We start from the raw sequence: 12767 nt of genomic DNA on the forward strand, positions 1-12767 counted from the left end.
GTAAAAGAAGGCTTGATGAACGAAAGTAGTGAGATTAGGGGATCGGGTGCCACGTTCCGGTACCAGGATAGTATATGAGGATCGGAGTGTCACGTTCCGACACCAGAATAGAATATGGATCGGGTGCCACGTTCCGATACCAGGATATTATATGAGGATCGGAGTGTCACGTTCCGACACCAGGATAGAATATGGATCGGGTGCCACGTTCCGGTACCAGGATAGAATGAGGATCGGAGTGTCACGTTCCGACACCAGGATAGAATATGGATCAGGTGCCACGTTCCGGTACCAGGATAGAATGAGGATCGGAGTGTCACGTTCCGACACCAGGATAGTATATTGAGGAGCGGAGTGTCACGTACCGACACGAGAGGAATAAAGATAATGAATCTTGAAAGATGTTAATATATTCAATCTAATGAACCTAATTCCCAAATGAGTATGATGAGGAGACGTGAGTCCTCATTGATGAGTTTGGTGTTATGACCAAGGGTTATGGTAATTGTAAATGCTACATGTTGAGTATCATAGTTGATTTTATGATATTACTTGGTATATATTGATTTCTATTTTGAGTTGGTCGATGATATCTACTCAGTACCCGTGTTTTGTACTGACCCCTACTTTTATGTTTTCTTCTTGTTTAATTGTGGAGTGTAGCAAACGTGCCGTCATCTTCGACTCAACAGTAACTCTAGCCAGTCTTCATTACTCCGGATATCAGGGTGAGCTGATCTTCCTCTTCATGTCTTGATGCCTTGAAGTTCCGGCATGAACTAGCTTTTATGTATTTTTAGCTTCTTAGAAACTCTTAGATTTAGTAATTTGAAGTAGATGTTCTTGTGATGATGACTTCCAGATTTTGGGAAATAATAGTTATTGAATTGGTTTTTATTAATGAGTTTAAGTCTTCCGCATTACTTTATGTTGATAGTACATTGAAATGTTAAGGTTTAGATTTGGTTAGTTCGCTCACACAGGAGGGTAAGTGTGGGTGCCAGTCGCGACCCGATTTGGGTCGTGACAATTTTGTACCAATTCAAATAATTGAAGAACAATTTAGGCCTTTCTCCATAACTTACTAAAAACACTTTTAACTTAAATATTAAATTACTATCATACCTTAACTTAAACTCCTAATTTAATATATCTTCTATATTTTAATATTTGAATTTATTATACTAAGTATATTATATTAAAAATAGATATCTTTTCACATTAAATAATAGTAAAGTGATGTTTTGACGCGATTATTAATTAGTCTTAAATATATCACACCAATATATATTGAAAATTTAATATTTCATAAATATGCAAACTGTAGCTATGTTTTACGCTTTTGGGTTCGAGACTTCCAAGCCCAACTAAGAGCCTGTATGGCTGTAAAATATAAATTAATTAACTTTTATTATGTTAACAGCTTTTAAGGGTATTTCAGACATTTTGATTTAAAAAGCTGTTTATCAGCACTTATTTGCCAAACACATCAACAATTTTTTTTTTAACTTCAGCACTTTTATCCAAACGCATAACTCTTTATTTTAAAAAGAAATTTCAACACTTTCAAAAATACTTTTTTAAAGCTGCTTTTAATAAGCCCATCCAAACGGGTCCTGAAAGTCTAAGGCCCGTCGTTTAAAAATCCAAACTCACAAATCACCTCACCCACTTTATTTTGATTCTTCTTCATTTCTCCATTACAAAAAAAATCCTCTTCTCAGTTCTGCTGAGTAAAAAAATCACACAAAAATGGGCGATCAGATAGCTAAAGGTGAAGAATTCGTGAAGAAAGCTGAGAAAAAACTAAGCGGTTGGGGACTGTTCGGCTCCAAATACGACGATGCTGCAGATTTGTTCGATAAAGCTGCGAATTGCTTCAAACTCGCTAAATCATGTGAGTTTTATCAACTCAAATTGTTTTGATAAACCTCAGTAATCGTACTGATTAACTGTGATTTCAGTGTTTTTATCGATTGCTGGTGCTATTTATTATTTTTAAATTTGCTAATTCGAGCTGATTAAGAGTAGATTACGATGTTCTGATGTTTTTCGATTGTTAATAGTACGTATCAATTCTGAGATAAAATTATCAACTTAAGTATTGTAGTGATTAACTGTGATTTCGTTTTTTAGGATTATTTTTAAAAAAAATTGATTGCTGGTGTTATTTTCTGTTTTATATACTACTAATAGATTTTTTTTCTATTTTGAGCTGATTAAGAATACTTAATTCGAATTTATGAGATTGTTATTCTTATGCCAATAATCGTTCTGTTAAAGTAATTAGTTGTCATACTCATTCAATTATGAGTAATTTTTTGTATGATTCTTTGTGTACATTTATAATGAAACTTTTGCTAGGATTTTCACTCTGATTTAGTGGTAAATAACACACCTAAGCTATCACCTTTTCACGGGTTTCGTACATCAACAATTCGTTGTTCTATTTACCTACCTAAACTATCACTTTCTCGCGAGTTTCATACTTTGATTGTCACTCCCTTTGTATTAAAACGCAACTCGATGTTGAGTTGGCCTACACGCGTCTGTTGTTGGGAACAAATATTTGGCCAACTCAACATCGAGATGTGTTTCAATACAAACAGAGTGATAATTTAGGTAGGTAAAGAGAATAATGAGTATTTGAGGTTATGAAACTTGCGAAAGAGTGAGAGTTTAGGCGTGATTTTGACCATTAACTGTAGTTAATTTAACCATTACTAAATATATTGTTGGTTGATTGATAGTATAGACTGTTTTGGAAAGGATGTTTGTTGTTTAATTGAACTTGATCCAGCATGTATGTTTGTATTTTGAAGATTGTAAAACTCAGAATGCTTACTATTGTTCCATCAAGTTTGTCACATGCAATAGAGTGTGAGTATAGCCACTAAAAGGTAGCATTTTGATGTATTTTTTCTTTCGGTGAAGTTTTAGGTAATAATTACAGTTGTATTACTTTCTGAATCTTCTGATGACTGGAATATTGTATATGTATGGAGAATGATCTAATGTCATATTTCCAACATGCTACTACCATTCATCGAGTCAACTATTACTTTTGAATTAATGCACAAATTGTTTGATGTTTGCACCATCACCTAATCTGTGTGCTTTGTGAAAGTCGGTGAATTGAAACTGAGAAGGGGAAGAAAGTATATTCCTAAGTTAGTTTCTCATATATGATGAATTTGGTTGGTAGTGCAAAAACCAAAATAATATTATGTAAGAAGGTCTCAGATTTTTGTAGAATCCTTAGTCTTAGATAACTTGAACCAAGGGTATATCCAAAAACAACCTCTTTACCTTCACAAAATAGGGGTAAGGCTGCATGCACATCACCCTTCTCAGACCTCACTTGTGTGGGATTACATTGAGTTTGTTGTTGTTGTTAGTGTTTTTTCCATCATCCATAGTAGAATTGAACAGGTTTAAATGGGGCAAAATGGATACAGAGGATCATATAGGCAGCCCAACTTGGAGGTTGAGCCCAGCATAGTAGTTGTTCTTGTTTTGTAGGATAGAGAAGGGTTACTTTTTCATAAAGTAGATCAACTGTATGGTATGACAAAAAACTGCATATTAATCTTGAAATATTGGTCTTTCAGGGGATCGAGCTGGAGCAGTATATGTCAAACTAGCGAGTTGTCATTTGAAAGTAAGTTTTTCATCCTCTTGAATGACTTATCTATATATCAACCACATAAATAGGCAGTAAAATGGTTATGAACCCACGATGATGAAATGTAAGTGATGCTTCGGACTTAGAAAATCTTAGGCCAAACTAAATGTTGATCAGTGAAGACAAGAAAATTTTGAAGTGTAGACGACTACTTGTACTTGAAATTCCATTCCTTTATCCGGTGGGAGGGTTTAGAGCCAGTTAAGCCAATAGTCTAGCAAAAGCTTTAGTAACACTAGCTACATCATTAGATCATTGACTAGCATACCGCCTCTGAATAGTCTATGTGGACCCTAGTCTTATTACTATTACTTTGAATTAATCCAATAATGCATCCAGCACTGGAAAAAGGCTGACGCGATAAAAAACCACTAGTTACAGAGCACGCCTTCCCCTTTCATTTTTCCTACAAACTCAAATTCTTGAACTATTTTTTCTTATCTTTTCAGTTGGATAGCAAACATGAGGCTGCTGGTGCTTACGCTAATGCTGCTCATTGCTACAAGAAGACAAATATGAGAGGTTGTGTGTTGCCTACTTTTGCTTCTGTCCACATCTTTTAGGTTGCGGAATGTCTTATGTGCGCCAAAATAATGTGTTGTTGACATCCTTGGGATATATGTCCACTGCACAGTAGATTGAAGCTCTTTTAGATTTCTTTAAATAGGAACTCTTTAAAAGATATTTTGTACAATATAGTAATGAAAAGAACTTACTTGTCCCAGAATTGTGGTCTATGCCTGGTCGTTCGTATTGTAGTTGATTTTACTACTCTCCTATTTATATATAGTGTCTCTATTGTCCCTTAGCAGTTGAATAATCTCCTTTATTTGTGAGCTTATGGCAAATGCTAAAAACATGATACTAGCAGTATTTAAATGCTTCCTGTAAAGATGTAGGAAGAATGCATTGTCCCAACTACTGGGGAATTGCTGAGCCCGCCTGCCCTGTGTAGACCTTCTGGTAAATGACTTGGTATATTTTATTAACATAAAAGCAAAACTCTAGTACCATATCGCTTTATCATTTCATGGTCATACTGTTTGTAATCATCATATCGAATTCATTTTTTAATTCATCAGATATTACTTCAGCTGAAAAATAACTTTTTATGATGTACCTCTTGCAGAGGCAATATCATGTCTAGAGCAGGCAGTACACATGTTTCTGGACATTGGAAGGCTAAATATGTCTGCAAGATATTACAAGGTACAACTATATTGTCAGTGAGAATCCGGATGTGCTCTTTGATGTTTCCGATAGCCGTACTGCGTGTTTGGTCAAAATTCTTTTCTAGTGTAAGGTCCAGTTTTTTAGTAAATTTTTTTGCATAGTCTCTTATGTAGAAATTTAAATTTTTATACCATAGGAAGGTGATAAGTGACTGTCTAACGTAGTACATGGTTGCCCCATTTTATTAATGATTATAGATATTGTGTACAGTTATTTGGAATATATCTTGAAAGCTTGGTTTACAACTGAAAGATACATAATGAATCTGCCATGTCCAGGAAATTGCTGAGTTATATGAACAAGAGCAAAATTTGGAGCAGGCTATCACTTACTATGAGAAAGCAGCTGATCTTTTCCAGAGTGAGGATGTAACAACAACTGCAAATCAGTGCAAGCAGAAAATTGCAGAATTCTCTGCTAAATTAGAAAAGTAAGATTCTTTGTCTTGAAGTAGTAATTTGGTTTTTCTAAAGAAGAATAATTGTGTTTGGCAATTGCAAAGTTCATTGCTGAACATGTAATGTTGACACAGTTGAAGACAAAGGCAACTTAAAATAGACCTAGAAACTGCAAGAAATTTCCCTTGAGGATAATTTCTGGATAATCTGGGAGGTCCGAATTTGATGCTAAGCTTCCCTCTTTATCCTATATATTTCTCTGTGGAATTATCGAATTCTTTCCTAATCTCTTGGAGTACTGGTGCCATAACTAATATATCCGTTGAGAAAAGGAAAAGATATAAAAGGAGTCAGAACAGATAATTAAGAAAAGAAGTCAATTCCAAACTAAGAGTTGAAATGTTCAGTAAATGCCATTTTAAAGCTGATAATTTAATAAGTTATAAATGTTAATAAGCTAATGTTCAACTTCTAAGTTATAATTGCTCCATATGTAAGAATAACTGAACTTTTTGCCTTGTAAAAGGATCAACTTAACATTCAGTATTTGTCACCCAGATATCAAAGAGCAATTGAGATCTTTGAGGAGATAGCACAACACTCCATCAAGAACAACTTGTTGAAGTATGGAGTTAGAGGTCATCTTCTGAATGCTGGTATTTGCCAACTTTGTAGAGGTGATGTTGTTGCAATTAACAATGCATTGGAGCGATATCAGGTGGAATGTCCTTGTTAAGTCTCTTAAGATTTCAACGGGACATGATATGTTTAAGTAAATAATACATCCTAACTTGCAGGAACTGGATCCAACATTTTCAGGGACACGCGAGTGCAAGTTGCTAGTGGTATGCCATAGCTTGTATTTTAACTTAAGCATGCGAGTTCTTTTATCTCTATCCATTCCCCACCTCTTTGAATCAAGTTTGCCTGCCTTACCTGTGTATATAGCAAGTACATATGGTATCAAGTGTGTAAAATTGTTAAGAATTATCCAAAATTTGAATTGTCAACTTTAATGTGGTTGATCTGGAGCTTAAATGCAGCGTTTAATGCAGACAGGGGAAATGTATGTATGGGGATGAATTACCAGGACGCGGAATGGAGTTTCATCCACGGTTGACTTGTGTCTGATCTTTTTGTTATCCTTTTTTTGAGGCATAAAATTTGCGCATTTATTTATTAGTCAAGCCTGTGTTAGGGTAAACTGGTTGGATCGATGAACGTGCAGATCTTAACAACATATAGTATATGTGGTTTTGTAAAAAAATAGGAGAAATGTCGATGTATTTTTATTTAACCGGAATCAAATCAGATAAAACTGACCAGTAGAAATGATTTCTTTGTGACATAAGCACAATGCTTGCAAACCAACATAGCTTTGAGGTCCATCTAGGCGAGTGCCAGAATAACTGTGCTCTCTTGCTTCATAAATATGAGTATGATTTGCGATACTACTTTTTGCAATGACAGGATTTGGAAGCTGCAATTGACGAGGAAGATGTTGCAAAGTTTACTGGTTGTCTCAAGGAATATGATAGCATGACAAAGCTGGTAAATTTTTAGTTTTCATCACATTCCTTGCCCACAAAAAGATACCAACTACGTATATTGCTCTATATAGCAGAAAAGTTGCTCCGAGTTTTTTCTTCTCTCTAGCATTTAATGAGGTTATAAACTCCATTTGTGCTCCATTATGAGATTGCGCTGCAGATTTTATGAAACCACGTAGAAGTAGTTTCATTCCAGGACTGATTGATGTTGCAGTTAACCTTCAGGCGTTGTGTAAATATATCGCCATTGGAACTTAACAGCAGAATTGTAACTGAAACATCTTTGGTAGTTCATATAATGTACCCTACTTGATAGTGCCAGTCCCACGCGACTAAACTAAAGAAAGGAATCCTTCTGTTTTCTGGATATTTCAGAATATTTACTTTCTAAAACTTGTTTTCATATTTCACTCATCCAAGTGAGATAGGTTTTTCATACTTCGTTGGCTCGATCAACCTAAACACACTCTGCTATTCATGTTTTTTTTTCCATTGTTCACCGCAGTACTTATTCCTTCTCTTTCGTTTCCCCCCACTTTACAGGATGAATGGAGGACAACACTTCTTTTGAGAGTGAAGGAAGCGTTGAAGGCGAAGGAGCTAGAGGAAGATGATCTTACTTAAATTATTCTTATATGAAACTGGTTTGTAAATTGCATTATTTGTGATTCCTATTATTTTCTACTTGGTGATTGTTTTCTCATCTCATGCTACTTAATTTTTAACAATTTCATTTTGTACTGGTTGAGTTTGAGTTCCATATTGAGTTAAGACTACCAACAAGGTTTTAGCCTGGCAGCTAATATTATTAGTTTCACACAATATTAATATTAGTTGATTGAGTTTGTTTACAAAACCCAGAGGTAAAAATTCAATACATTGTTCCACGATGGTATCACTAGTGGGAGACGATACGTATCCTGTGAAATAATTGTATTTCAAGTTAATAACATTATATTCACTTGCAAATCTCTAATACATGTTCAAATATAACTAAAACATACAATTATACTTTTGTAGATGTAATCAACCAATGAAGAAAAGATAATTTAACATCGAATTGTAATTAGTTTACTAAAATATACTTATAACTTTTATAATAGCTTAGCGCTTGAAGTAAATAGTCTTAATTGTTTTTTCTAGAGTTTCGATTCACACATCAATCTTATAAAACAAAAACATGCTGATGCGCAAAACATTTTAATTACAGTGGTCGAAGAAAGGATGTTACTCCAAGAAAAAATTGCAAAATATTCATTATCATAATTCACGATAAATTACATAAGTATAATTTTACTATCAACGTTCTTCTTCACTTATATCCCATAGTATTAATCTTACATATATAAAAAGCTCCTAAAATATATTTTTTCACTTTATCTAAACATGGAAAAATAACTAAGAAATTGTATTATTATTTTTCTCAAAAATATTTATTTTTTAAATACTTTCTCTTATATTTATTTCATATTTCCCGCTACATTGCCTTTGTGCAAAAGAAAACCCAAGGCATTGAACATTTTACGGGTGTGATACTATTTTGGTCCCTCCATTTTTGCTTGAAACAAAAAATGATACTACAAATCTCTAAAGGCAAAAATTGTTAAATTTTTCTCTTCAATTGTGGGTGTGATTCGACCTAGCCCAAGGTCGTCGTCATCATCATCATTATCATCAATGGCAACAGCGGCGATATCATCAGTGAAATTAACCGGGGAATTACCCGGTGCCGTTAGTGAAAAATGTTATGCTGAAATACCTCTTCATTCACCTGGTATATGGGGTTTACCCGATGCAAGTTTATTCCTCGATTTCAATTTGCCGCTGTTGCTTCTCCAATTAGCCCTCATTTTTTTCCTCACACAGTCCCTTCATTTGGTTCTCAAGCGTATCCGTCTTCCCCGTCTTATCTCTGAGATTTTGGTATTTTTTCTCTCTCTCTTTATCCACATTTATTCATAATGTTATTTTTTAAAAATTATGGTGTTCGGGTTAGCTTCATAACTATATGAAAATAGTTGATACAAAAAAAATAAAAAAATGCACAAGTAGCCTTTAGACTACAGACTTTGATCGAAATTTCAGAGATATTATCCCTGAATTTTTTTTTTTTGTAATTTTATAAACCTTTTGTCTTGACTCCATGCAATTGAGGTGCGTGGGAGATATTTGGATGCCACGTAAACTAAAAAGGTGCATAAAATTAAAAAAATAATAATTTAGTGGTAATAGGACTTTTGTTTAATTAATGTGTGTGTTTGGAATTTCGGTTATAGTTTAGGAGATATTTGTGCATTTTCCTTACAAAAAACTGCTTTGCTCTGTTTTACGGGACACAATTGAAATTTCGAGATTCAAACTTTTTAAGTTTTTTGAAATAAAATTTATATATTTGTAAAACTAAGTTATAAATCACAAAATTAGCAGCTTGTAATATTTAAAAGAGAGAATGAATTTTCGGTGAAAGAAAAACTTGGTTGAGTCTCGAAATTCCAACAACGTCATATAGGTGGCGACATAGGGAGTAGTTTTTTTTTATGAGAAAAGACATAAAAAGGAATATCTGAAGTTGTTTTGAATTTTCAAAAAGACACTTAAATCATGCATTCTGAACTTAAATTATTACATATTTTTTCGTAAGTTGCATGGACTCTTTACTTTCCAAATACGCACTATTTTTGGGAAATTCGACACGCATTTTTTGACATTTTTGAGGAGCGTGAGCAACTTAGGTTATATATGCTTGGCAATGTTTCCTTGTATTTTAATGCATATGAACACACAAAAAGACGCGGCTAAATCAAGTTTCTTTAAGCCTTTGTTAATTCTACACTATAACTTGTTATTCATTTCCTTCAATCCTAGTGTTTCCTTTCTATTTTCGACTGGAAAAAGAACGAAAAATCTTGTATTTCACCTCTCCTGATTCTCAACATATTGTTCTTGTTGCATCAAAAAGGCTAAAGTGGTGGTTCTTTAGACTACCAAAGGCACGAAATGCTACATTACACGAAAATGCATAGTGATTTTCGTTTATTCTTGTCTTACCAAGGTAGGGGTAAGGTTTGCGTACACTGAATATTATGTCGTTGTAGTTTCATTTATGGTTGTATTTAACTCGAGATTTGATGGTTTTTTGTTCAACCTACAGGCAGGTATCATACTGGGACCAACAATGTTAGGAAAGATCCCTAACTTTACGGAGAATTTATTCCCACAATCAGGAGAAATTTTCATAGATTTAATGTCGAAAATTGGTTATATCTTCTTTATATTCCTAAGTGGAGTGAAGATGGACCCAAAAGTGGTGTTGAGAAGTGGTTCAAGGGCATGGACAGTAGGATTACTTGCTGTCATTCTACCAGTTGCTTCTTTTGCGAGCTTCTATTTTGGATTCTTTTCAGACGATGCAAATTTGCACAGATATCGACAACCAGCCGCCCAAAATATTTTCTTGATACAGAGTTTGATTGCATTTCCTGTGGTTGCATCTCTCCTTGTTGACCTGAAAATCATGAATTCCGAGCTTGGTCGTCTTGCTCTGGCATCAAGTTTGATCAGTGACTTATTTAGTAATCTCGGATTGACTATCTTCTCCACTCTTAGAATTGGATTGTTAGCAGAGATTACGACAGTTATCTCTGTACAGTCTTTCGTTCTACTTCTTGGTATAATCTTGCTTATTGTGTTTACTGTTCGACCTATTTCACTTTGGATTATCAAAAGGACTCCAGAAGGCAGGCCTGTAAATTCCATTTACATTACTTGGGCATCGGTCTGTGTCCTGTTAGCTGTGATTCTTGTTGATAATGCAGGGCTTAATTACCAATATGGTCCTTTTATCTTAGGTCTTGTCATACCAGACGGTCCACCTCTCGGTTCAACATTGGTAGATAAATTAGAAACCTTAGTATCCGGTTTGCTTGCACCGCTTCTGGTTACTTATTGTGGTATGAAAGTAAATCTGGTTGATTTGTATGATCTCGTCTTCCTGAATTGGGTATGGGTTATGGTGTTCTTTTGTCTCACCGTGAAGTACGCATCAGTTTTCCTTTCATCATTGGCCTGCAAGGTTCCACCTAAAGATGCTGCGGCTCTTGCCTTCATTATGACCTCACAAGGTGTTATTCAGATGTCTTTTTACTTGAACAATGTTATTAATCAGGTAATTGCTTAATTATCCTTTCAACGTCTTAATATTTCTGTTCCATTAATACAGTTGTGAGATTGTGTTGCTCAGCCTGCAGTACGTACTGTAACGTCCTATACGTGCTAATAACCTGTTTCAGACAAACTTCTAATTCCGTTTTCTGTTCCCCTTTGTTGAAGCACAGACAGTTGATGGAGAAACCTTTTCGATGCTAACTGCATCTGTATTACTGATAGCTGCACTCTCACATTTCTGCGTTGGAACGCTCTATGATCATACAAGGATATATGCTGGTTATCAGAAAAGAGACATCCAACATGCTTCAAGTAATTCTGAGTTGCGTTTGCTTTCATGTGCTCATCGATTTGATGATGTAGCAGGTGTCCGAAAGATCTTAGATGCTTCTTTTCCATGTAAAGAAAGTCCTTTATCTGTTTACGCGCTCCACTTGGTTGAACTTGCTGGTCGAGCATCCCCAGTTCTAATTGATCATCAGCTTGGACAAAAGAATACTTCTGGTGTTGCTCGATCGCAAAAGATGGTGGAAGTTTTTATAGCATTTGAGACACAGTTCTTGGGATCTGCTAGTACTCATTTCTTCACCTCAATGTCATTGCCAAGGTTCATGCATCAGGACATATGTTCACTTGCATTCGACAAGTTAGCGTCCATGATCATACTCCCGTTTCACAGGAAATGGAATCAGCAGGGGAAGATTATCTTGGACAGCAGTAACTTGAGAACAATCAACAACAATGTACTGGACTTGGCCCCTTGTTCTGTCGGTATCCTAATTGACCGTCAGAAAATAAAACGTCTAGCTAGTCAATCCGGTAATGAGTCATCAATGTATCAAGTGGCCGTGGTTTTCATGGGAGGCAATGATGATCGCGAGGCGTTAGCTTATGCTAAACGTATGTCAAGATCACCTGAACTTCAACTGACTGTGGTTAGATTCGTCTCATGGGACATCGACGTACGTGAAAACCAGTGGGATGCTGTACTTGATGCTGAGATGTTGAAGGAGGTAAGACTTCTAGGTCAGCACCAGGATAACATTGTATACAGAGAGGAAAGAGTTAAAGATGGAGCTGAAACAGCTTTGATCATACATGCTATGGAAGAAGCCTTTGATCTAATCATGGTCGGAAGACGTCATCGCGACGATCTACAACAACTATTAGGTCTTAATGAATGGAATGATTTGCCAGAACTTGGACCAGTTGGTGACATGCTTGCTGCTGCAGAGATCAATAGACCAGTTTCAGTCTTGGTGGTGCAACAACAAATTGTTAAGAACAAATGAGAAGAGTAATCCATTATTTGAAAAGTTACATATGTTAAATGCCAAATTTCTCTGTGTAGATTTCATCACACAATTAAAGTTAAAGGCCATGTAAATTAACATTTGAATTTTCATGGCAATACAACATCACACATCTCTCAATATCAATTGCTCTAATTTTTATAATTGGGATAATAGCAATTTTGGGCCATCAATTATTGGTAAATTCCGAGTTTGGTCTATATCAATTCTGAGAATAGAAACGGTTCGTTTTCTTTCAATACGCAATTTAAGATCTTATTTGTATTTATGTTGGCGATTTCTGTTATGAAATCGTGGTATACTATGACTCTGGACATTTAACCTTTGATAAATTAAAATGTGTGATTATTTTGAGTATTTTTAGAACCACATTTTACTCTTAAATATAAATTAATAAACAATACAAATTTGATAAAACTAGGAT

General features: G+C 35.1%; 2 protein-coding genes across 2 annotated transcripts; both read left to right on the forward strand.

The window, feature by feature from the left end:
* The first annotated feature begins 1631 nt into the window (after positions 1–1631).
* Positions 1632–7722, forward strand: LOC101263814 (alpha-soluble NSF attachment protein-like). The gene is made up of 9 exons (XM_026031247.2): positions 1632–1897; positions 3612–3661; positions 4135–4207; positions 4815–4894; positions 5197–5348; positions 5875–6034; positions 6114–6161; positions 6787–6867; positions 7410–7722. Exons 1-9 carry the CDS (start codon positions 1753–1755, stop codon positions 7488–7490), a joined length of 870 nt encoding a protein of 289 aa, XP_025887032.1. The 5' UTR covers positions 1632–1752; the 3' UTR covers positions 7491–7722.
* Positions 7723–8400: 678 nt separating this feature from the next.
* LOC101263516 (cation/H(+) antiporter 3-like) lies at positions 8401–12463 on the forward strand. Its single transcript, XM_004239914.5, has 3 exons — positions 8401–8789; positions 10018–11031; positions 11201–12463. The coding sequence occupies exons 1-3, from the start codon at positions 8544–8546 to the stop codon at positions 12320–12322; spliced, it is 2382 nt and encodes a 793-aa protein (XP_004239962.3). The 5' UTR covers positions 8401–8543; the 3' UTR covers positions 12323–12463.
* Positions 12464–12767: the final 304 nt, after the last annotated feature.

The sequence above is a fragment of the Solanum lycopersicum genome, chromosome 5 (genome assembly GCF_036512215.1).
Source record: "Solanum lycopersicum chromosome 5, SLM_r2.1".
In the NCBI taxonomy this organism is placed as follows: domain Eukaryota; kingdom Viridiplantae; phylum Streptophyta; class Magnoliopsida; order Solanales; family Solanaceae; genus Solanum; species Solanum lycopersicum.